The sequence below is a fragment of the Nomascus leucogenys genome, chromosome 10 (assembly GCF_006542625.1).
Source record: "Nomascus leucogenys isolate Asia chromosome 10, Asia_NLE_v1, whole genome shotgun sequence".
NCBI lineage: Eukaryota > Metazoa > Chordata > Mammalia > Primates > Hylobatidae > Nomascus > Nomascus leucogenys.
Genome location: NC_044390.1, coordinates 50673855 through 50700531, shown reverse-complemented (window position 1 = coordinate 50700531; position 26677 = coordinate 50673855). Strand labels below are relative to the sequence as shown.

The 26677-nt window shown below is 42.2% G+C and overlaps 1 protein-coding gene across 1 annotated transcript in view; it reads right to left on the bottom strand.

Moving 5' to 3' along the window:
- LOC100585703 (zinc finger protein 99) overlaps positions 1-25359 on the bottom strand; it is a 54480-nt gene extending 29121 nt beyond the window's left edge. Inside the window, 4 exon segments of the mRNA XM_030820299.1 lie at positions 760-762; positions 4891-4990; positions 5785-5911; positions 25337-25359. Coding sequence (XP_030676159.1) covers positions 760-762; positions 4891-4990; positions 5785-5911; positions 25337-25339 — 233 coding nt within the window. The 5' untranslated portion in view covers positions 25340-25359.
- Between the last annotated feature and the right edge of the window lie 1318 nt (positions 25360-26677).

The following is a 26677-nucleotide window of genomic DNA, read 5'->3' as shown; positions in this document are numbered from 1 at the left end:
AGTAGCTGGGATTACAGGTGCCCGCCACTGCACCCGGCTAATTTTTGTATTTTTAGTAGAGATGGGGTCTCACCACATTGGCCAGGCTGGTCTCAAATTCCTGACCTCATGATCCACCCGTCTCAGCCTCCCAAAGTGCTGGGATTAAAGGCATGAGCCACCGCGCCTGACCAGGGACTCTTTTCAACAAATGGTGCTGGGATAATTGGCTACCCACATGTAAGAGAATAAAACTGGATCCTCATATTTTACTTTATACAAAAATCAACACAAGATGGATTAAGGACTTAAATCTAAGACCTGAAAGTATAAAAATTCTAGAAGATAACATTGGAAAAACCCTTTTAGACATTGGCTTAGACAAGGATTTCATAATCAAGAACCCAAAAGCAAATGCAATTAAAACAAACATAAATTAGGGGAGGTTTTCTCTCTGTCTTGTGGAATAGTGTCAAAACAGGGACTTAATTAAACAAAAGAGCTTTTGCATGGCAAAAGGAACACCAGAGTGAACAGACAACCCACAGAGTAGGAGAAAATCTTCACAATCTATACACCTGACAAAGAAGTAATATCTGGAATCTACAATGTACTCAAACAAATCAGCAAGAAAAAAAAAAACAATCCCATCAAAACTGAGCTAAGGACACAAATAGACAATTTTCAACAGAAGATATACAAATGGCCAAGAAACATATGAAAAAATGCTCAACATTGCTAATGGCCAGGGAAATGCAAATCAAAACCACCAAAGGATACCACCTTACTCTTGCAAGAATGGCCACAATAAAAAAAAAAAAAAATCAAAAAACAGTAGATATTGGTGTGGATGCTGTGATCAGGGAACACCTCTACACTGCTGATGGGAATGTAAACTAGTACAACCACTATGGAAAACAGTGTGGAGATTCCTAAAGAAGTAAAAGTTGTACTACCATTTGATCCAGCAATCCCACTACTGGGTATATACCCAGAGGAAAAGAAGTCATTATATGAAAAAGATACTTGCACACACATTTATAGCAGTGCAATTCACAATAGCAAAATCATGGAACCAACCCAAATGCCCATTAACCAATGAGTGGATAAATAAACTGTGATATATATATATAATGGAACACTACTCAGCCATAAAATGGAATAAATTAATGGCATTCACAGCAACATGGATAAGATTGGAGGCTATCCTTCTAAGTGAAGTAAATCAGAAATGGAAAACCAAACATCATATGTTCTCACTGATATGTGGGAGCTAAGCTATGAGGATGCAAAGGCATAATAATAATACAGTGAGGCCAGGCCTGGTGGCTCATGCCTGTAATCCCAGCACTTTGGGAGGCCGAGGCGGGCAGATCACAAAGTCAGGAGATCGAGACCATCCTGGCTAACACGGTGAAACCCCGTCTCTATTAAAAAATACAAAAAAATTAGCCAGGCGTGGTGGTAGGCGCCTGTGGTCCCAGCTACTCGGGAGGCTGAGGAAGGAGAATGGCATGAACCCGGGAGGCAGAGCTTGCAGTGGGCCGAGATCCTGCCACTGCATTCCAATCTGGGTGACAGAGCAAATACTCCATCTCAGAAAAAAAAAAAGAATGATACAGTGGACTTTGGGGACTTGGGGGGAAGAGTGGGAGGAAAACGAGGGATAAAAGACTACAAATAGAGTGCAGTGTATACAGCTCAGGTGACGAGTGCATAAAAATCCCACAAATCACCACTAAAGAACTTACTCATGTAACCAAACACAACTTGTAGCCCAATAACTTATGAAAAAATAAAATAAATAAATAAAAATAAAGTAGTACACAGGTTACTTGAAGATGAAAAAAAAGCTTTCCAAATTTTGATGTAATAAAAAAAATTCTTAATCCATAATACTTGATCAGAAATTATTTTACTTTAAAAAACAATAAAAAATAAAGACTTTCCAAAATGAAAGGTAAGGGTGTTCATCACCACTAGCACAGTTAAAAAAAAAAAAAAAAAAAAAGCTACATGTTGGCCAGGCACAGTGGCTCATGCCTGTAATCCTACACCTTTAGGAGGCCAAGGCAGTCAGAAAACTTGAGACCAAGAGTTCAAGATCAACCCCAAAACAGAGTGAGACTGTGCATATATAACAAGAGAAATGCTAAAATGAGTCTTTTATGTTGAAAAATAAAATGATGCTAGACAGCATCAAAAAACCATATATAAATACATAGCTTTCTATTAAATGTAAATATACAGACACATATAAAATTTCTTACTATAATAGGCATAATACCCTTAAAATTCTTCTATAGAATATAAAAACAAAATATAAATCTGAATACACAATATAAAATAATTTGTAATATTAATAAGTGGAAAATATAGAAATACAGTTTTTGTATTCAATTGAAGTTATGAGAGTAAAACATATGATTTAACCTTAAGATGTTTCACATAATCTCCATTTTTCAACATAACTACAAAAATTTTATAGAAACTATGCAAAACAAAATAAAAAAAATAAGCAAAGCATGCCACTACAAAATTAAACAAAAAATAGTTAAACAAGAAATGAGAAAAAACATGTAAAAAAAAAAAAAAACATAAAACATAACAATGAAACTGGTATGTAACTTTATTTCTTTTCTTTTCTTTTTCTTTTTTTTTTTGAGATGGAGTCTCACTCTATTGCCCAGGGTGGAGTGCAGTGGCACGAGCTCAGCTCACCACAACCTACGCCTCCGGGTTCAAGTGATTCTCCTGCCTCAGCCTCCCAAGTAGCTAGGTCTACAGGCACGTGTCACCATGCCTGGATAATTTTTGTGTTTTCAGTAGAGACGGGGTTTCATTATGTTGGCCAGGCTAGTCTCAAACTCCTGACCTCGTGATCCACCCACTTCGGTCTCCCAAAGTGCTGAGATTACAGGCACGAGCCACCGCACCTGGCATAACTTTATTTCTTTTTTCTTTTTTTTTTTTTTTTTGAGTTGGAGTTTCGCTGTTGTTGTCCAGGCTGGAGTGCAATGGCGCAATCTCGGCTTACGACAACCTCTGCCTCCCGGATTCAAGCGATTCTCCTGCATCAGCCTCCCGAATAGCTGGGATTACAGGGATGCGCCACCATGCCCGGCTAATTTTATATTTTTAGCAGAGATAGGGTTTCTCCATGTTGGTCACGCTGGTCTCGAACTCCCAACCTCAGGTGATCCGCCTGCCTCAGCCTCCCAAGGTGCTGGAATTACAGGCGTGAGACATCACGCCTGGCGTAACTTTATTTCTTTAAGAAATCATTTTAAATATAAACTTATTAAACTATTTAATAAAAAGAAATGTAATTCCAGGACTTTGGGAGGCCAAGGTGGGCTGATTACTTGATTCCAGGAGTTTGAGAACAGCCTGAGCAACAAAGCAAAACCCTGTCTCTACCAAAAAAAAAACCCCAAAAAACTAGCTGGGTTTAATGGCATGGGCCTGTAACCCAGCTACTTAAGAGGTTGATACTAGAAGATTATCTGAGTTTGAGAGGCTGAGGCTGCAGTTCACTGCCATGATTTCACCATTGCAAACCAGCCTGGTTGACGGAGTGAGACCTTATTTCATTAATTAATTAATTAAAAGGAAAAGAAAGAAGATGCCTGAGTGGCTTAAGGAAAAAAGCATGCAATATGTTCCTACAAGAGACCAATTTTAGCACTGAGTCAAATAGTCTGTAAGTAACAGAATTTAAAAAAATCTATATTTCATGCAAATAGTAGCCACAATTGGGTGAGGTAGTCATAATTATATTGGGCACAATATGCTTTAAGTCAAGTACCAGTACGAGACAAAGATTTATCAATCAAATGGGTCAATTTACCAGGAATCTATAACTATTATATTTATATGTACAGGTATGTATAACAACAGGGCTCCAAAATATATAAATATTGACAAAGGTAAATGAAGCAAGAAATACATAGCAACATAACAGTTGCAGACACTGAGATCCCATTTTCAATAATAAATAATATAAAATTCATATAAAAGATTAAGAAAACAGAAAATGTGGCCAGGCGCGGTGGCTCACGCTTGTAATCCCAGCACTTTGGGAGGCCGAGGCGGGCGGATCACGAGGTCAGGAGATCGAGACCACGGTGAAACCCCGTCTCTACTAAAAAATACAAAAAATTAGCCGGGTGTGGTGGCGGGCGCCTGTAGTCCCAGCTACTCAGAGAGGCTGAGGCAGGAGAATGGTGTGAACCCGGGAGGCAGAGCTTGCAGTGAGCCGAGATTGCGCCACTGCACTCCAGCCTGGGCGACAGAGCGAGACTCTGTCTCAAAAAAAAAAAAAAAAAAAAAAGCAGAAAATGTAGATAACATTATAGACTGCAATATTTTACATACAGAGAAATATCTGACAGTAAATAATTTATAACAGAAAAAAGTTTATTTGGCTCACAGTTGAACAGACTGTACAAGAAGTGTATGCCAGTATCTGTTTTCTGGTGTGTTCTCAGGAAGCTTATGATCATAGTGGAAAGTGAAGAGAAACTGGACATATCACATGGTAAGAGATAGAGCAAGTGTGAGGTAAAAGAGCCAGGTTCTTTTAACATAGTTTCTCCAAACTATACAGATATTTGTGTGTCCCCAATATGGAAAAGCAGTCCGATTGTGGAGTCCCTTATATGCCATGAACACGACTTTGGCTCTCATTGTAAACTTGAAGGGAAATCATCAAAACGAAAATAGAATCCTTAGAGAATTTTAAAGCATAAGACAGAAGAGGCCCTATGTGAGAGCAAAATTTAAAAAAATCTCAGTCTTCCCAGAAACTAATTCCTTTGGAGCACAGCTTCCCAGGTCACCTTTTGAGAACTGGCTTTCTCTTTGACCTCTGGACCTCTCATCCATGTTGTTTGTTGTATTCACTCTCACATACCTGGGGGTTTAGTTGCCATCTCATGTCTCTTCATATTCCAAGGCTCTTTCCCTTGCTTCAGACAAGTTATCAAGTGTAGCTTAGAGACAGCAATACCTGTTTTATTGAAAATAAATAACATAAATATTGCTCATATTCCCCAAATAATGTGCTCATTAAAGAGAATATAATAGAATATTGTAGTAAATTGATCCCTCAATACTAATTTATAACATAAATTTCTAAATATTTAGAAAATATTTTCAATTTGTACAGTCCCTTAATTTTACTACCTGGTACTACTGAATCAAAAATTGGTGGTGACAATGAGATTTTAAGGTGTGACAACTATATTTTATGCCACTAATTTCTTCAATTTTCACTAATCTAGAGTGAAAAATGCAGATCTGCTCAGAAATGTGGAAAGTTCAGGTAAAAATGAAACATCTTTAAAAAATTCCTTTCTGGCCAGGCGTGGTGGCTCACACCTGTAATCCCAGCACTTTGAGAGGCCAAGGCAGGCAGATCACCTGAGGTCAGGAGTTCGAGACCAGCCTCAACATGGAGAAACCCTGTCTCTGCTAAAAATACAAAATTAGCCGGGTGTGGTGGTGCATGCCTGTAATCCCAGCTACTCGGGAGGCTGAGGCAGAAGAATTGCTTGAACCTGGGAGGCAGAGGTTGTGTTGAGCCGAGATCATGCCATTGCACTACCGCCTGGGAAACAAGAGCGAAACTCTGTCTCAAAAAAAAAAAAAAATTATTTTCTACACTTACAAGTCCCTGTTTTCAGAAAACAGGTATCTGAAACTTATTTATGCTAAGCATAAATCACCAAAACACATTCTACAGAAAAGAGAAATGAAACCTATAGAATATAATAGGAATTGTTTAATTAAAATCATCCTTACCCAGGAACACCAGGTTTCTGTAGTTCTCTAACATAACATCCCTATATAAATTCTGCTGAGCCGTGTCCAGGCATTGCCACTCCTCCAGAGAGAATTCTATGGTCACATCCCTAAATGTCAATGATCCCTGAAAAACACAACAAAGATACATATATATTTCCCAATTGGCCATGGACAGAATTTTTAATTTGACTCAAGGTGAAATGAGAGAGTAAAGAGAACAGGTTCTAACTTACAGGCATGACTGAACATATTCAATAAAATAATTTTCAACACAGAAATATTCTCGGCTGGGCACGGTGGCTCACCCCTCTAATCTCAGTGCTTTGGGAGGCCGAGGGGGCAGATCAAGAAGTCAGGAGATCGAGACCATCCTGGCTAACACGGTGAAACCCCGTCTCTACTAAAAATACAAAAAATTAGCAGGGCATGGTGGCAGGTGCCTGTAGTCCCAGCTACTTGGGAGGCTGAGGCAGGAGAATGGCGTGAACCTGGGAGGTGGAGCTTGCAGTGAGCCGAGATTGCTGCACTCCAGCCTGGGCGACAGAGCTAGACTCCGTCTCAAAAAAAAAAAAAAAAAGCAAAAGAAATATTCTCTAATGTATTCTCAAACTCTGAGAAAAAAGAATGGCATAAGATCCACAACACCAGCGTAGACGGATACTTTTCTGGATAAGAAAGTATAAAATTAAGGGCATGATAACAAACATGTAAATTTTTGAGTGCTATTTTTAAATCATACAGACTAAGTCTTGTACATTTTTCAGACCAAAAAGACATGTTGAGTTAGAAGACACCTCTCAAATTTTAATGTGTACAATTAACTGGAGATCTTGTTACACATATTTATTTTAGAAGATCTGGAATAAAGTCTGAGTTTCTGAATTTGACAAGCTCACCAGTAATGCCTGTTTTTGGCCCCAAAAGAATCTTTTGTCAAACATTCAGCAAGTGGAGGAGCCTGTATTTTTCCCAGTTTTTCTGGCCTACAAACAAAGACAAGAGCCCTCATTTTCCAAAGATAGATATATGCAGAGAAAATCTAAGAAAGGCAGGTGCCAGATTAAATGTGATCATTGGTGCACATCAGCTACATAAAGATACTTAACGAGGAGAAAAATAGTTTATAGTGAAAAAATCTGTCAGATAGTTTTTTTTTTTTTTTAGATAGTTTCTGTCTTGTCACCAAGGCTGGAGTAAAGTGGCACAATCTCGACTCACTGCAACCTTCGCCTCCCGGATTCAAGTGATTCTCCTGCCTCAGCCTCCCGGGTAGCTGTGACTACAGGCACGTGCCACCACACCCAGCTATTTTTTGTATTTTTAGTAGACACAGGGTTTCACCATCTTGGCTAGGCTGGTCTCAAACTCCTGACCTTGTGATCCACCCACCTCGGCCTCCCAAAGTGCTGGGATTACAGGCGTGAGCCACGCGCCCAGCCCAGAGAGCTCTTTAACCAAGTCAATCATTAATATCAACTGCAGTAGGACAAATTTTTATGATGTGCTGATGCACACAGAAGGACACAACATTACTGCTGTGATACTGCTCCCCCAAAGTAAATTATAATCTGAATTTAACCATAAAGAAACATCAGTTTATGCAAACGTCAAGACACAGATAACTCCCATTTTTTGTAATTTTTAATAGCCATTTCAAGCAGACTTTCTTTAGCACACTAGAGAGCAGGTATCTCCTAATCATTTTTTCAGAACTTTTTTTTTTTTTTTTGAGATGGAGTCTCACTCTGTTGCCCAGGCGGGAGTGCAATGGTGTGATCTCAGTTCACTGCAACCTCCACCTCCCGGGTTCAAGCAATTCTCCTGCCTCAGCCTCCCGAGAAGCTGAGATTACAGGTGCCCCACACCACGCCTAGATATTTTTTGTATTTTTAGTACAGACAGGGTTTCAGCATGCTGGCCAGGCTGGTTTCGAACTCCTGATCTCAGGTGATCCACCTGCCTTGGCCTCCCAAAGTGCTGGGGTTACAGGTGTGAGCCACTGTAATTTACCTTTAAAAAGCATTTTCTTAAAGCTGTTCTGCATAGAGCTAATGGAGAACACAGATGGAGCCTCAACATTACATGTTCTACTTTTTCCGTAAGGACCCCAGCTTTTCCCCAATAGGAATCTTGAGTATCCACAACTTTCCATATTCAACAACCACAAGTGAAACATTTTTTTGTTTGTTTGAGACAGAGTCTCGCTCTGTCACCCAGGCTGGAGTGCAATGGCACCGTCTCGGCTCACTGCAACCTCCACTTCCCGGGTTCAAGCGATTCTCCTGCCTCAGCCTCCTGAGTAGCTGGGATTACAGGCGTGTGTCACCACGCCCGGCTAATTTTTGTATTTTTAGTAGAGACAGGTTTCCCAATGTTGATCAGACTAGTCTCAAACTCCTGATCTGCCTGCCTCGGCCTCCCAAAGTGCTGGGATTACAGGTATCAGCCACCGTGCCTGGCCACAAGTGGCACATTTTTAACGTTGCAGATCACAAATTCATCATTAGAGTCCTGCATGGCATATAAAAATCCGTGATGTGGAGAATGTAGAGAAGGCACTGGTATATAGGAAAGAAATTATTTTTCAAAGATTCTTGACTATCATAAGAATTTTAAAAAGTAGTTAAAACAAACTCATTAGGGATGAAAAGCACAAGTAGAGAAGTAAAGTTTTGCAAGGACTAAACGCATGGCATTCCAGGAGGCAGAGTGGACATGACTCTTCATTTGAAAAATGTTTAGCTGAAAAAAAAGCCATTTTTTTTCTCTTTATCCTCTTTCTCTTGGATTCCTTCTCAGATAAGATTCTCTGGACAAATTATACACCTGCATCTTGAGAATATGCCTTTAAAGGTGTCACCACTACCTTCTTACCTGCTACCACCACACCCACAGGCAGAAGGACCAAGACCATCCATTTCTTTCCTTTATAAGAGAAGAGATTCCAGAACAATGAGCTGCCCTATGGAGCTAAAAATGTTTCTCCTTTCCTGTCCTCAGGTGCCCTCCCCTGTCACAGACATGAGCAATTTTTGCTACATAAATGGAAATATGGACCACACTGTCCTATCCCTACCAAACCCAAACAGAACAGGCCCAGTGACCACCCTTTAGTGTAGTGAAAAGGTGGAACTTAACTCCCATTAAACATCTCATACTTGATTCTGGCCTCACCTTAGAGTCACAGGAGGCCCTTAATTAAAACAACATGGATGCTTTCAGGACAATAAATAGAACCTGTGGGGAGGGCACAACTGGCGATTTCTGCAAATAGACCATGTAATTTTAATTAGAAGCCTAGGCTCATAACCACTTAGCCAAGCATTGCCTCTGAAACTTTTAACGAGCTTATAAATCACTTGGTAATTTTGGCCCCACTCTATGTAATGTGATTCTGCATGTTTTGAAAGGGTCCATAAATGAGTGTTTTAAACAAGTTCCCTGTCAATGCTGATGTTGCACACTCTGGGCTCAACATTAGCATTAGTTAGAGAAAGCAGGCACAGCTCACAGTCTCTTACACTCAGCACCCTGGTCACAACACAAATACTTCTGGTACAAATAAAAACAACCAGTCTCTATCATAAAGTAGTATATTTTTTCCTGGCTCTTTAAAGTTTACAAACTAAACAGAAGGCAGCAATGTCTGAATAGGTTTGCATTTGGAAAACAACACGTACACTTGCACTGTGCGATGTTTACTAAGTAGGTACTATGTGCTCAAGAGTATGTTACAGAGCACTGTGCTGGGAATAACACATCATGTGACTTAATCCTCATGACACCCTGGGAGTTGGTACTAAGTGTTTCATGATTCCTAGGATTTAGATACAGGGCCCAACAGTTTTATTTCTTCTTCTGTTTCCCTGTCATTGATTTTTTAAAAATGTATAGAATAACGCTAAATGTAGACAGATGAGAGAAATACAGAAGAGTTTAATATAATTTTTTAAAAATTCTAACTTTGTTTATATTTACTTATTTGTGACTTGCGGAGAAACTACTGGATCTGCAGGAATAGAAAACAAGTTACTAAATGGAATGTCTCTGCAAACACTGGTTTTAATAAAAAATTTAAAAATTAGAACCCTAAGGCCGGGTGCGGTGGCTCACTGTAATCCCCGCACTTTAGGAGGCCGAGGTGGGTGGATCACGAGGTCAGGAGATCGAGACCATCCTGGCTAACACGGTGAAACCCGTCTCCACTAAAAATACAAAAAATTAGCTGGGAGCCGTGGCAGGCGCCTGTAGTCCCAGCTACTTGAGAGGCTAAGGCAGGAGAATGGCATCAACCCGGGAGGCAGAGCTTGCAGTGAGCGGAGATCCCGCCACTGCACTCCAGCCTGGGCGACGGAGCAAGACTGTCTCAAAAAACAAAAAAATTAGAACCCTAAAAAATATCTTTTCCATTTACCTTTTTAGTTTCAGAAAATTGTGAGCACCAGCTCTAGAAAGGCAGCAGGATTCACCAGCCAAAACTCCAATCTCTTTTAATCAGTTCTGTGAGGCAAGACCCTACGGTGGGACCTGACCTAAATAAGGTCTCCGAAAATGGTGGATCTAAACAGAACTGCGCCAGGGAGTGGACCCTATGTAGAATTCTGTTCTCTATGCTACTAGGTGTACTTCCAGTTCTGTTTTTGCTAAGCTTACCTAAGAGAAATTTAAATCCCAGAGTTTGTGTAATTTAAATATTTTTTTGGCTACTGTCCTGTCAATTTTATGACATGTACTAATAAGCAATTTAAACTAGTTCCTAGGGTAATTTTATTAAAATATATGTATTCTACCAAAGTAAAAGAAATAACAATTCTTCTGTTCATAAACATCCCTTCAGGTGATGACAGAAGTCACAAAAATATAAAGAAAGTAGTCCAAATAAAGCCCAAGTGTTTCTGCACACATCTGTTTATTGTACCAACCATATGATGATGTTTAATTCAACCATGTATCCAGTTGCTAGTCTAGACTTTAAGTTCCTGGGTGGTAGGGACCATAACTGCTTCATCTATTTTTTTAATGGCCATATGAAATGGAAGCTATTAGTTTACCTGTTTGAGTCTCAGGACCTCCTTCTTGTGTTTCACCCAAGTACCAAAAAATTGGAGAAACTCTCATCTGGGTACCAACCAAAGATATCTCTTGTATGAGGATAGAAACAAATACAGGATGACTTATCTCTCTTACACTGAGACAGAAGTAGAATTAACTACTCATGTCAGCCTAACACAGTTCTGCTCTGGACATCCTCAAATGTCTCAAAGATGCCTAGGTGATTGTGAGAGGGTTTCCAGTGACTCTGGGCTAATGACCCAATGATAAGTCAAGCAGAAGAGACTCAGGTTGATTATAAATAGAAAATGGAGGAAGGGCGCGGTGGCTCACGCTTGTAATCCCAGCACTTTGGGAGGCCGAGGTGGGCGGATCCCGAGGTCAGGAGATCGAGACCACGGTGAAACCCCGTCTCTACTAAAAATACAAAAAATTAGCCGGGCGTGGTGGCGGGCGCCTGTAGTCCCAGCTACTTGGAGAGGCTGAGGCAGGAGAATGGCGTGAACCCGGGAGGCGGAGCTTGCAGTGAGCCTGGGTGACAGAGCGAGACTCCGTCTCAAAAAAAAAAAAAAAAAGAAAATGGAACTGCCCTAGCTAAGCTCTAGAATTTAGATCACCTCTCCTGATTTGTTAGCTCTTGGGTAAGAGAAGTAACAATACTCTACTCCAGTATCACAATTTACAGGTAGGTATAGCTGTGGTCATGGCTCTGGATACTCTGTAGCCTTGATCTCTCACTCCTAAGATGCCTGCTTATACTTACAGATCCTGTCTTCAGATTTTATTTATACCTGGAGTCTCTCACATACCTGTAACAGGTCACTGGAGAAGATCTGAAAAGCTCAAAGAGCCACACTCTCAAAGGAAAGATTTAAGATGTCTGTTGACATCTCGCAATACAGAAAATGTCTTCTGTTGGTTTTCTGTACATTCTCAATTCGAAATCCGGCCCTGTCCTGTAAATCTTAGGTACAGGCTAGACCTTATGTGCGGATTCCAGGTGGGATCAACATGGCTCTGCATCCTTGGGTGTTAGAGCAAGCAGAGATCCCCTCATAGAGGCTGCTCTGGCACATTCTTTTTTTTTTTTTTTTTGGAGACAGAGTCTGGCTCTGTCTCCCAGGCTGGAGTGCAGTGGCCCGATCTCAGCTCACTACAACCTCCACCTCCTGGGTTCAAGAGATTCTCCTGCCTCAGCCTCCCAAGTAGCTATGACTACAGGCATCTGCCACCATGCCCAGCTAATTTTTGTATTTTTTTTTTTTTGAGACGGAGTCTTGCTCTGTCACCCAGGCTGGAGTGCAGTGGCGCAATCTCGGCTCACTGCAAGCTCCGCCTCCCAGGTTCACGCCATTCTCCTGCCTCAGCCTCCCAAGTAGCTGGGACTACAGGCGCCCGCCACTACGCCCGGCTAATTTTTCTGTATTTTTAGTAAATACGGGGTTTCACCGTGTTAGCCAGGATGGTCTCGATCTCCTGACCTCGTGATCCGCCCGCCTCGGCCTCCCAAAGTGCTGGGATTACAGGCGTGAGCCACCACACCCGGCCCAATTTTTGTATTTTTAGTAGAGACGGGGTTTCACCATATTGGCCAGGCTGGTCTCGAAGTCCTGACCTTGTGATCCGTCCGCCTCAGCCTCCAAAAGTGCTGGGATTACAGGAGTGAGCCACTGCGCCCAGCCTGCTCTGGCACATTCTAAATAATATGTCTACCTAGGAAAAAGCTGAGGAAACATAGATATAAGTTCACAGTTTATTTGGGCCAAGCTTGAGAACTGTAACCTGGGAGCAAATATTCAAGTTGCCTGAAATATATACTTGATTAGCAGTGTGATTACAAGTTGATTTGTAAAGGCTAAAAAAGATGGACAGAGAGTGAGTTGATACAAAGTTGTCTGTAAGAAATTTTTATTTATTTACAGGAATAACATTGATTATTGATTGGATATACACCATTAAGTTTTAAGGTACAAGTTATAGTGTCCAGTGTGGCATTATTAATACATAGCTACTTGTGGCACTAGTGAACAGCTTCAAAAGATGAATACATAGTTCAAAAAACAAAAAGAGGGCAGGGTGCGGTAGCTTGCGCCTGTAATCCCAGCACTTTGGGAGGCGTGTTGATCACCTGAGGTTGGGAGTTCAAGATCAGCCTGACAAACATGGAGAAACCCCATCTCTACTAAAATACAAAATTAGCCTGGCATGGTGGCACATGCCTGTAATCCTAGCTATTTGGGAGGCCGAGCCAGGAGAATCACTTGAACCCGGGAGGCGGGGGTTGCAGTGAGCTGAAATGGCGCCACTGCACTCCAGCCTGGGCAACAAGAACGAAATTCTGTCTCAAAAAAAAAAAAGAAAGAGAGAGAAAGAGAATTCTACTCTCATTTTAATGTCTCTGTAAGTTTGACAACTAAAAGGACTTGCATCTCTCAGAAAGAAAGTTTTTCTTTTTTCTCAAATCTGAAAACCTGGATTCAGAATTTGAAGTTGCAGTTTTAGGTCCTGAATGGATGGAGTAGCGGCAGGTGTTCCCTGCACATTGGTGGGCATTTTAACAAGAGGAAGAAAAAGGAAGTAGAGATTCCCACGTGTACGTCTCTATTCAATGCACACATTACTGTGACTGGGTTTCTGGGCCCCATGGTCTGTGAATCAGTTTCAGATCTGAAGATACAAGTCATTGAAAAAGGTAAAATGGTTGTTTGCTGCCCTGTGAAGTTTGTAGAATTCTGATCTAGCCTCTCTAAAAGTTACTGTGGAGGACTATAGATACCAAATTGGCAGAGAAATAATTCTGCCTGCATATTTAGGGGACAGCATGCATTTTGCAGCACAGTTGTGAGTTGAATGATAACCTGAGAGGGAAAGTTTCCTCTAGCTTAAAGCTTGGGTGGCACCTTATATTTTTATAACATGTCTGATAATTCTAGAGTTTTTTTGAAACATAAAAGACAAATTTTCCTCAGCCCCGGAGAAACTCCACAATAATAGAACAGACATAAAACTGTTGTATTACACAATTAAACCTGAACGTGACATGCATCACAGTCAGTCTGCTTAAGAGACTGCAAAGACAAAACGATGGTCACCTTAATTAGTTAACAAATAGAAAAATTTATAGCACCACGTCATACATAGTTCTTCCTAAATTCACCTGGTAATTGAAAAGGCTAGCCATGTAGGCTAATCAGTTATGTTCAATGACAAAATAAACTTTTCATATCTTCATGAAAGGAGGTAATTTTGCAACTTGAAGCCAAGTGCCTGCTGAAGGTAGGCTCTCAATCTCCTACAAAAATGGTTAAATAGGGCGCTTTTTGGCTATTCACATTTTAAAGCAGTGGCTCTCTACTCCCTGAGCACTGGGGCTACAGCTCTCCTGCTTGCACTCTCCTGTTAGCTGGTGTCCTCTCTTGACCCCTACCATCTGCCATTAAGGCAGAGCTCACAGCTGAAAGCTTACATCTTAGGTAAACCACAACTGCCACAGCAGCACTCCAGTGTCACCTCAGAGAGGGAAGCCTGAGCTGCAGGAGAAAAGCCTGCAGGCCTCCTGGGGAGAACTGCACCTTCACATTAGTGGAAATTGGAACAGTAAGTCAGCCTCAGTTTTTATTTACAATGGTGACATGGAAAAACCACTGCTGGATTTCCAACATGAGTCCAGACAGAGATAGCTCCAAAAGTTCTCACTGTGACAGCCCACCTCTTTTACAGACATCAGGGAATGTCTGTACTTACAATGCAGACACCCAAAGCACTGGATAGTAAACCAGCTCTCAGTCTGAGCAAGATTATGCTGAGAGGAAAAAAGAAGTTAAAACCATCTTAAGTAAAAACTTAGTTTAGATATAAGATTGATCAAGTCAGCCAGAAAATATTATCTTAAAAAGAATTTCTCTCTCAACAAGCAAAGTACACAGCTACTCTCAGCATGAGAAACATGAGCATTATGAAGAAAAGGGGCATATTCTCAGCAGAATTTTAGGTTTCTCTTCCATCTCTGCTGCTCTCTCATCTCCTAGCCATTGAATGGGGGTTCCATATTGAAATACATCTCACAATTTCCACCAGCACTTTTTGATGAAGATTTATAATCTGACTTTGTTCATATACTGGAATATATTTAAGCTTGCCACATAGCTAACTAAAGAGCTATTATAGTTTTTGGGTGGCCAAATCATCTGTGTTTATTTGTCCTATAATAGCAGCATTCCGATTTAGTGAAATGAAAGACACTATAAATAGGCCAGGCACGGTGGCTTACACCTGTAATCCCAGCACTTTGGGATGCCGAGGCGGGTAGATCATTTGAGGTCAGGTGTTAGAGACCAGCCTGGCCAACATGGTGAAACCCCATCTCTACTAAAAATACAAAAATGAGCTGGGCATGGTGGTGGGTGCCTGTAATCTCAGCTATTCAGGAGGCTGAGGCAGGAGAATCGCTTGGACCCAGAAGACAGAGGTTGCAGTGAGCCCAGATTGTGCCACTGCACTCCAGCCTAGGCGACAGAGTGAGGATCTGACTCAAAAAAAAAAAAAAAAGAAAGAAAGAAAAAGAAAACAAAAGTCAGAGATAACACAAATAAATGGAAAACCATTTTATGCTCATAGGTAGAAAAATCAAAATCATTAAAATGGCCATACTACCCAAAAACAACAGATTTAATGCTATTCTTATCAAACTACCAAAAACATTTTTAACAGAACTATAAAAAACTATTTTAAAATTCATGTGGAACCAAAAAAGAGCCTGAGTAGCCAAGGCAATCCTAAGCAAAAAGAACAAAGCTGGAGGCATTACATTACCTGACTTCAAACTATGCAACAGGGCTACAGTAACCAAAGCCACATAATACTGGTACAAGAAACAGACTCACAGACCAATGCAACAGAAAAGAGAGCCCAGAAATAATGCCACACACCTAAAACCATCTGATCTTTGACAAAACTAATAAGAGGAATGTGGGAAGAAATCCCTATTTAATAAATGGTACTGGGATAACCACCTAGCACTATGTAGAAAATTGAAACTGACTCCTTCCTTACATCATATACAAAAATCAACTCAAGATGAATTAAAGCCTTAAATGTAAAACTTAAAATTATAAGAAACCCTTGAAGATAACCTAGAAAATACCATTTTACACACAGGAACTAAGATTTTATGATGAAATTACCAAAAACAATTGCAACAACAGCAAAAACTGACAAATGGGACCTAATTAAATTAAATATCTTCTTCACAGCAAGGAAATCAACAGAGTAAACACACAACCTACAGAATAAAAGAAAATATTTGCAAACTATGCTTTTGACAAAGTCTAATATCTAAAATCCATAAAAAACTGAAGTTTACAAGAAACAAACGACCTCCTTAAAAAGTAAACAAAAGGCAGCCAGGCGCTGTGGCTCATGCCTGTAAGCCCAGCACTCTGGGAGGCTGAGGCGTGTGTATCACCTGAGGTCAGGAGTTCGAGACCAGCCTGGCCAACAGGGTGAAACCCAGTCTCTACTAAAAACACAATTAGTTGGGCATGGTGGTGGGCACCTGTAATCTCAGCTTCTCGGGAGGCTGAGGCAGGACAATCTCTTGAACCCGCGAGGTGGAGGTTGCAGTGTGCCGAGATTGTGCCATTGCACTCCAGCCTGGGCAACAAGAGTGCAACTCCCTCTCAAAAACAAAACAAAACTAAAACCTAGTAGACAAAAGGCTAAGAGTAAGATTAAAGGCTGATGCCTGTAATCCCAGCATCTTGGGACGCCAAGGAGGGAAGATCACTTGAGGTCAGGAGTTTGAGACCAGCCTGGCTAACATGGTTAAACCTCATCTCTACTAAAAATAAAAAAATTAGCTGGGTGTGGTGGCGGGCGCCTGTAATTCTATCCACTCAGGAGGCTGAGGCAGGAGAATCACTTGAACCCAGGATGCAAAGGTTGCAGTGTGCTGAGATTATGCCACTGCACTTTAGCCCGGGTGACAGAGTGAGGCTTCGTCTCAATTAAAAAAAAGAAAAAGTAAACAAAAAACATGAGCAAACTTTTTCCAAAATAAGATATATATGTAGCTAACAAGCCTATGAAAAAAATACTCATTGCTACAGAAAAGCAAAGAAAAACCACAATGAGACACCATCTCATATCAGTCAAAATGGCTATTATTACAAAGTCAAAAAATAACAGATGCTAGCAAAGTTGCAGAGAAAAGGGTATGCGCTGCTGCTGGGAGTGTAAATTAGTTCAACCATTGTGAAAAGCAGTGTGGCGATTCCTCACAGAACTAAAAACAGAATTATCATTTGACCCAGCAACCTCATAAGTGGGTATATACCCAAAGAAATAAAAATTATTCTGTCGGCTGGGCACGGTGGCTCATGCCTGTAATCCCAGCACTTTGGGAGGCTGAGGTGGGCGGATCACCTGAGGTCAGGAGTTCGAGACCAGCCTCAACATGGAGAAACCCCGTCTCTACTAAAAATACAAAATTAGCCGGGCGTGGTGGTGCATGCCTGTAATCCCAACTACTTGGGAGGCTGAGGTAGGAGAATTACTTGAACCTGAAAGGCAGAGGTTGCAGTGAGCCGAGATCGCGCCATTGCACTCCAGCCTGGGCAAAAAGAGCGAAACTCCATCTCCAAAAAAAAAAAAAAAAAAAATTATTCTGTCATAAAGACACATGCACATGCATGTTCACTGAAGCACTATTCACAATAGCAAAGACATGGAATCAACCTAAATACCTATCAGTGGTAAACTGGATAAAGAAAACATGGTATAGGTAAGGTTTGGTGGCTCATGCCTGTACTTCCAGCACTCTGGGAGGCTGAGGCAGGTAAATTGCCTGAGCTCAGGAGTTCAAGACCACCCTAAACAACATGGCAAAACCCTATCTCAACAAAAAATACAGGAAGAAAAATTAGCTGGGCTTGGTGGCACACACCTGTAGTCCCAGCTAGTTAGGGGGCTGAAGTAGAAGAACTGCTTGAGCCCAGGAATTTGAGGCTGCAATAAGCCGAGATCATGTCATTGTACTCCAGCCTGGGTGACAGAGACCCATTTTTGAAAAATAAAATAAAGTGGCCGGGCGCAGTGGCTCACGCCTGTAATCCCAGCACTTTGGGAGGCCGAGGCGGGCGGATCACGAGGTCAGGAGATCGAGACCATCTTGGCTAACATGGTGAAACCCCGTTTCTACTAAAAATACAAAAAATTAGCCGGGCGCGGAGGCGGGCGCCTGTAGTCCCAGCTACTCGGGAGGCTGAGGCAGGAGAATGGTGGGAACCCGGGAGGCGGAGTTTGCGCTGAGCTGAGATTGCGCCACTGCACTGAGTTGAGATTGCGCCACTGCACTCCAGCCTGGGCAACACAGTGAGACTCCATCTCAAAAAAAAAAAAAAAAGAAAAGAAAAAGAAAATAAGGTATTTAGTAAAAACAAAACATGGTATATAAACATCATGCAATACTACATTGCCATAAAAAGCGAACAAGATTATGTCAATTGCAGCAACATAGATGGAGCTGGAGACCATTATCCTTAGAAAACTAATGCAGAAAGAGAAAACCAAATGCATGCTCTCATTTATTAGTAAGAGCTAAATAATAAGAACACAAAGAGGGGAACAACAGACCCCTTCTAGTTAAGGATGGAGGACAAAGAGGATCAGAAAAATAATACCTGTGTGGTGCTGTGCTTAATACCTCAGTGACAAAATAATCTGCACACCAACCCCCCGAAACAATTTCCTCTATGTAACAAACCTGCACATGTACTCCTGAATCAAAAATAAACGTTGAAACAAAAAAACTCTATGGTGAAAGAGAGTGCAATGCAAGTGGAAGGACTGGTTTGTGCTACAGATAGCGGCCCAGGTACGGCTCTACTCTGATTAATTTTTGGATTCATGCTGGCAGATGATATTATGGACAGGTTGTCCAGAACCTCATGTTGGTGGAAAAAACAGGTTGCTGCTGCAGATTCAGCATCTGGGGGTTGGGATATGCCAGGAGACTTGTAGACACTTGAGTGAGATTTGGCAGGAAACACTAGGATCAAAAATGCCGTAGTGAAATTCCTGAGGGTGTTACCTAGTTCTAAGAGGGGTGTGGATAAGTCAATGTCTAGTGGATATGCTTGTAAGAAGGTGGGAATCCTGTAATGGCAGCAGTGGAAAAAGGCGGTCTGTTCACATGTTCTCACTCATAGGTGGGAATTGAACAATGAGAACACTTGGACACAGGGTGGGGAACATCACACACTGGGGCCTCTCATGGGGTGGGGGGATAGCATTAGGAGAAATACCTAAGGTAAATGATGAGTTAATGGGTGCAGCACACCAGCATGGCACATGTATACATATGTAACAAACCTGCACGTTGTGCACATGTGTCCTAGAACTTAAATTAAAAAAAAAAAACAAAGAAAAAGGCAGTCTGTTATCAGAACTTTTTTCCTCTAATTTTTATCCTCTCTCACTCTTGGAGGAGACCTGAAATCACAGGGTAATGGGCAGTGTGACGGCCTGTGTAGAGAAAAGCAGAGCCTCCCATTCCCAGACACCCAGAGATCCATTCCGGACCAGGCCTCTGTGATATCTCTCAGCTGGAACCAAATTTGGAGTTTGCTAAACACCAAGCAATTCTCCAACACCAACTCACTGTCTGACATGTGAATTCTGACACCATCCAGAGTCAGCACACACCCTGATTCAGGGCCAGTCTCACAACATTGTTCTTACTGTAAAAGCCAGTCACAAACCCCACGGGCCCATCTTTGCTTCCAAGCTACTGTTTAAAAACTGGGGACTCTCATAACATTCCTCAAATTCAATAATTTTATAGAGCTAGTCACAGAACTCAGGAAAACACTGTAGTTACATTCATCAGTTTATTAGAAAAGATACAATCCAGGAAAAGTTAAATGGAAGAAATGTATAGGACAAAGAAAAGAGATGGGGAGGCCGGGCACAGTGGCTCACGCCTGTAATCCCAGCACTTTGGGAGGCCGAGGTGGGCGATCACCTGAGGTTGCGAGTTCGAGACCCACCTGAACAACATGAAGAAACCTCGTCTCTACTAAAAACACAAAAAAATTAGCTGGCCGTGGTGGCGCACGCCTGTAATCCCAGCTACTCAGGAGGCTGAGGCAGGAGAATCGCTCGAACCCAGGAAGTGGAGGTTGTGGTGAGCCAAGATTGTGCCACTGCACTTAAGCCTGGGCAACAAGAGCAAAACTCTATCTCAAAAAAAAAAAAAAAAAAAAGAAAGAAAGAAAAGAGGTGGGGAAAGATAAAGCATATAGATAATCCTGGTAAATAGCTGTGATTAATAAAATTCTCCATTCTTTTTGTGCTCCAGGAACAGTTTCTGGAAAGAAACACCCTCCCCATTTTGACTTGGATGGTGCTCTCTTTTCTTACCTATCACATAGCCAGACACAGACTCTGCACATTATCTCCTTTTTCTCATTAAAAAATAAATAAATAAATTGGGCCGGGCGCGGTAGCTCACACCCATAATCCCAGCACTTTGGGAGGCTGAGGCAGGCAGATCAAAAGGTCAGGAGTTCGAGACCAGCCTGGCCAATATGGTGAAACACGGTCTCTACTAAAAATACAAAAATTAGCCAGGCGTGGTGGCAGATGCCTGTAGTCCCAGCTCCTCAGGAGGCTGAGGCAGGAGAATAGCTTGAACCCGGGAGGTGGAGGTTGCAGTGAGTCAAGATCGCGCCACTGCACTCCAGCCTCGGTGACAGAGTGAGACTCTGTCTCAAAAAATAATAATAATAAAAATAAATAAACAAATCAGCTGAATTTGTTTTCAGTGGTCAACCTAAAATATTTCTTAATCAAACATTACTTAAGTTTATTTCCTTTCAACAGGCTTCTGAACTTTGAGCTACCCTCAGTCTGAGTCAACATACAACCCTATTTTATGTAGTTCCTAAGAACATGATGACTTCAGGGTAAAACATTCTCTGATCTAAAATCTCCTTCTTTCACCCTCCATTTGCCATCCCCTCTGACCTCCTCTCTAATATTGTTTGCTCTTCCATATGAAACAAGGCCCTTGTCTGCCTAAACTTAGCAATCCTTAAAGATCTTATAGTTGGTACTTCCTCCTGTTGCAATACCCTTTTGGAATTCAATTCTTTTTTCAACATAAATCTAACTTTGTTTTATTTTACAAAGTCCAGAAACTATCTCAAAACAATAACAATTTCATCTTCAGTAAGACCCTCCCAATCCCCTTTCATCTTAACCTTAACTGCATCTGCCTGTGGGTCCCCAGCTTTCCAGGGCTCTATGGCTTCCCTCAGGATAAAGTCTCCTTCCATGACTGGGGTGAGCAGACTGGGATATCTGCAGAGAAGACTTCCCAGAAAAAACTAAGTGATCCTTTAATAACCTCCTTTTGCAGGCTCAGTATTAGCCTTAGCTTAGAGTCACTGGGCTCAGGCTTTAATTTTCATGTCAGAGTTATTCACTTGGTTTTTGAAAGTAAGTGTTTGAAAAACTCAGCGAAATTACTCTAACACAGTGTTCATATAAGGGAAGGAAATTTTAAGGTGCTTACATTTTATATCTCAATAAGAGAAGCAAAAGTATATATTCCTTTCAGAAAATAAATGTATTATTTTACTATTTCCATTAAAAATCATGTAGTAGGCCAGGCGCGGTGGCTCACGCCTGTAATCCCAGCCCTTTGGGAGGCTGAGGCGGGCAGATCACCAGAGGCTGGGAGTTCGAGACCATCATGGCCAACATGGGGAAACCCCCGTCTCTACTAAAAATACAAAATTAATCAGGCGTGGTGGCACATATCTGTAATCCCAGATACTTGGGAGGCTGAGGCAGGAGAATCACTTGAACCCGGGAGGCAGAGGTTACGGTGAGCTGAGATTGTGCCATTGCACTCCAGTCTGGGCAACAAGAGTGAAACTCCATTTAAAAAAAAAAAAAATCATGTAGTAAACAATTAGTCATATGGGAACATTTCTAGAAGGTACAAAGTTCCAGCTCATAAATTTAGCATGAAACTCAGATAGCAATGTAACAGAATAGAGACAGAGTCACTGTTAGAAATTTACCCTGCAAAAGGAGGAACTGATGTTTTCATGAATCTAAGGAACTCACCAATTACCTACCACCTTTTCTTGTGGAAATGTGTGCATTTTCTGAAGCCAGAATGGAAGAGAGATTTTCCCTATTTTTCTTCCTTGGTAGCATTTGAAGAGTCAAGCCTTGAAATTCTGTTTAAAATCACCCCACCATAAAAAACACACCAGAGAAAATTCCTAAAGTCATTCTGAGAAAAAGGTAAATGAAAATTTTTAACAAATGGAATATACAATTCAATATTAATTTTATTCTGAAACCCATCTCTTTTTTGCCCTTGGTAAGTATTTTCTTACCTTTTAATCCCTACTAACAAAATGCAATTTACAGTTAAAAAACTGAGGTCAAAATAAGTGAACAAATCTTTTCAAGGTACAGATGTGTCTGATTCATGTATCAAGTCAGGCCATCCAATCACTTAAGATTCTCCCACCCCATTCTCCTCACTTAAGTGCCCAATAACCCCTTCTCAGGAGACTCTGAACTAATGCCCCAGTGAGTGCCCCAGGTAAGAACTTTTCAAGTTCTTACACCATCTCATTGGGGTCACTTTTTTTTTGGTCATTTGGGATGCTATTTTTGATTTCACAGATTCTCACTATTTTTCTTTCACTAATTTTTCATTATATTTCACTATTGTTCTGCTCTTTTTTTTTTTTTGGAGACGGAGTCTCGCTCTGTCGCCCAGGCTGGAGTGCAGTGGCGCAATCTCGGCTCACTGCAAGCTCCGCCTCCCAGGTTCACGCCATTCTCCTGCCTCAGCCTCTCCGAGTAGCTGGGACTACAGGCGCCCGCCACCACGCCCGGCTAATTTTTTTGTATTTTTAGTAGAGACGGGGTTTCACCGTGGTCTCGATCTCCTGACCTCGTGATCCGCCCGCCTTGGCCTCCCAAAGTGCTGGGATTACAAGCGTGAGCCACCGCGCCCGGCCTCTGCTCTCTTAAAGAATACAGGGGGCAGAAATTAGTTCAGTGTTTTCCCCGCAATACCAGCATCTGATTGGCTGACCAGCAATGTGTCTTCAAAAAATGGAAGCTGGGTTGGGTGAAGACAATCTTAATGTCTCAAGGGTTAGCTTTTCAAGGGAAGCGTATACCAGGAGAGACCTCTCAACCCCAGGGTATCCGCCTGCTTCGTTGAAAGGCTACATTCCGTACCTCAGGCTGTCCTATGGGAGAAAATGACCAGGAGCTGATATTCACCAGACACTCTAGCAGACATAGCCATGGGGAGTATTTTAGCTAATTCCCAGAGAGTACTGAAACCCAGGACCAGGGAAAAAATTGAAGAATGGCTGAAAACACATCATAAAGTTTCCAAAGGAAAACCTTTACCCCAAAACATTCTGCTAAAATCTGTGGAGCCAGGAGGAAAAAAAAAAAAAGCGGTACAAAGATTTTTTACAACACAGTGTCAGGGGATTATTTTTTGCTTTCTTCTCATAGGAAATATTTACAAACAGAAAACAAATATTATGAAAAGTGCCATCCAATGCTTTGTTAAAAAATAATTAAAATACAGTATCAAAGTGTACACTAAGGACAAATAGTAATGTGAATCAGAGAGGGAAAACTGACATTATGAACTGGAAGTTTAGTATTTTATTGCAAGCCAGAGTTAGGCTGCAGGAATTGGGGTTTGGGAGTAGACATAATACTCTGCTTGAGATACCTGTAAAAAATGGAGGGGAAAAAATCAGTCATCTGAGGAGTGTGAAAATAATTAAGAATAATTAAGTGGCAGGCAAATAGACTGAGGTGGCTCTAGTCCCTGATATCTACTTTTTTTTTTCCTTAAAGACAGTTTCGGTCTTGTTGCCCAGACTGGAGTGCAATGGCGCGATCTCGGCTCACCGCAACCTCCGTCTCCCAGGTTCAAGCAATTCTCCTGCCTCAGGCCCACCAGTAGCTAGGATTACAGGCATGTGCCACCACGCCTGGCTAATTTTTGTATTTTTAGTAGAGATGGGGTTTCTCCATGTTGGTCCAAAGTGCTGGGATTACAGGTGTAAGCCACCGCGCCAGGCCTGATAATCTACTTTTTAAAAAATCTAATTCGGCCAGACGCAGTGGCTCATGCCTGTAATCCCAGCACTTTGGGAGGTGGAGGAGGGCAGATCACCTGACCTCGGGAGTTCGAGACCAGCCTGACCAAAATGGAGAAACCTCGTCTCTACTAAAAACACAAAAATTAGCCGGGTGTGGTGGCGGATGTCTGTAATCCCAGCTACTCGGGAGGCTGAGACAGGAGAATCGCTTGAACCTGGTAGGCGGAGGTTGCGTTGAGTCGAGATCGCGCTACTGCACTCCAGCCTGGGCAACAAGAACAAAACTCCGTCTCAAAAAAAGAAAGAAAAAAATATTAATAATTCAAGTGCATTTTTTTTTTGTAAATTACTACATTGGGGGAAACAAAATTCAGGCTTAACCAGCTATAAACTACAATTAACCTCTGATTACATAAACGGGAAATTTCCATCTTGATTGTACAAATTAAGAAACTGCCAGGAGCAGTGGCTCACGCATGTAATCCCAGCACCTTGGGAGGCCGAAGCAGGGGGATCACAAGGTCAGGAGTTCGAGACCAGCCTGGCCAATATGGTGAAACACGGTCTCTACTAAAAATACAAAAATTAGCCAGGCGTGGTGGCAGATGCCTGTAGTCCCAGCTCCTCAGGAGGCTGAGGCAGGAGAATCGCTTGAACCCAGGAGGCGGAGGTTGCAGTGAGCCGAGATCGCGCCACTGCACTCCAGCCTGTGTGACAGAGCAAGATTCTGTCTCGAAAAAAAAAAAAAAAAAAAGATACTACGTAACTGTACATAACCCATTACTGAATTTGGTTTTCTTCATTATGCACCTTATAAAACTCTTTCCGTCAAACCCCTTCCATAGACCATAAACTACAAACCATAGCTGGGTGCTCTGCCATTTTTGAATCACTCTTTGATTAAATTCTTTATTACTTTAGTGGTGACTGCCATCAATTTTTAATAGGAGAAAAGAGGGACTGGAAACCTCACTGGACCAAAGCCCTTTCCATTCAGGAACCCGCACCCGGAGTCAGGATTCTCCCTTGACGCTCCTCCCGTGGTCCCTGCACAATCTGTGAGAGAGGAGGCGCTGCGGGTGCAGAGCAGCCCAGAGAGGGCTCCAGACCAGGGCAGAGTCATAGCGCAAGAAGGAAACAGGTCGCCCGGGGTCCCGCAGTCAGCGCAGCCGCCATCTTATGGCTGAAGGGGACTGAGGCCGAGCTGGGCAAGAGCTCGGGCGCAGACTGTGGAGCTCACTGCGGGGAGGCCTGAGTCCCGCCACAGCCACTTCCCACCGGTTCCAGTCAGCCCCTTCCCCTTCTCAGGATGTCGGACCCGGAACTCTCACCATCTCTAGGCTTCCAGGGGGTCCTGGCGTCCTAGCTGTGGATCTCCAAATACCTACAGGTCACAGGGCCACAGAAGCTGAGGACCCAGAGCAGTGAAAACGAGATCCCGAGCTCCAGCTGAAACCAGAAACAACGGCCCCGCCACATCCCAGAAGCCGCCCTTTCCGCTCCAGCTGAGTGCCTGATTGGACGGTTCCCAGCCCAGAGTCCCTGATTGGATAATGCTTAAATCCCCGCCTCCTCAGGCCCTGAGTGACAGAAGATGTGATCTGATGCTGAGCGGAATGAAGAGTGACGGGCCGGGCGCGGTGGCTCACGCGTGTAATCCCAGCACTTTGGGAGGCCGAGGCAGGTGGATCACCAGAGGTCAGGAGGTGGAGACCAGCCTGGCCAACATGGCAAAACCCGGTCTCTACTAAAAATAGGGCGCCTGTAATCCCAGCTACTCCGGAGGCTGAGGCACTAGAATCGCTTAAACTCGGGAGGCGAAGGTTGCAGTGAGCCGAGATCGCGCCACTGCACTCCAGCCTGGATGACACAGCGAGATTCTGTCGCGAAAAAAAAGAAAAGAAAAGAAAAAGAAAGAAAAGGATGGGCCGGGCGCGGTGGCTCACGCTTGTAATCCCAACACTTTGGGAGGCCGAGGCGGGCGGATCACGAGGTCAGGAGATCGAGACCACGGTGAAACCCCGTCTCTACTAAAAATACAAAAAAATTAGCCGGGCGTGGTGGCGGGCGCCTGTAGTCCCAGCTACTTGGAGAGGCTGAGGCAGGAGAATGGCGTGAACCCAGGAAGCGGAGCTTGCAGTGAGCCGAGATCGTGCCACTGCACTCCAGCCTGGGTGACAGAGCGAGACTCCGTCTCAAAAAAAAAAAAAGAAAGAAAAGGATGACAGTCTAAGCTGCAGCCTTTTCAGGCAGGGCTTCCTTCCTGAGCTGAGCCAGGCCAAACCCAGAGGGTATTTGCATTTAACCTTTTGCATAACGTCATATTCTTTTATAAATAATATATTATATGGTTATTCACAAATGAAAATAATATAACAATTATCTAAAATTTTCAGAGTTTATGACCTTCTTGGCTTCTGGTGTTTTCATCAGATTGCCTGAGGTTTTAAAAAGAAGGCAATCCTCTGAAATAAAATTGTATTTTAAATTTTCTAGTAGCCAAACCTTAAAAATTAAAAAAAAAAAAGACAGATGAAATTTATTGTAGCAATTTAATTAACCCAATATATCCAAAATATTTTAATATGTAAGCAAAATGTAAATTATTAATGAAGTGTAGATATTTTTTGGAACTTCATCTTTGAAACTAACTCTGTATTTTACCTTTCCAG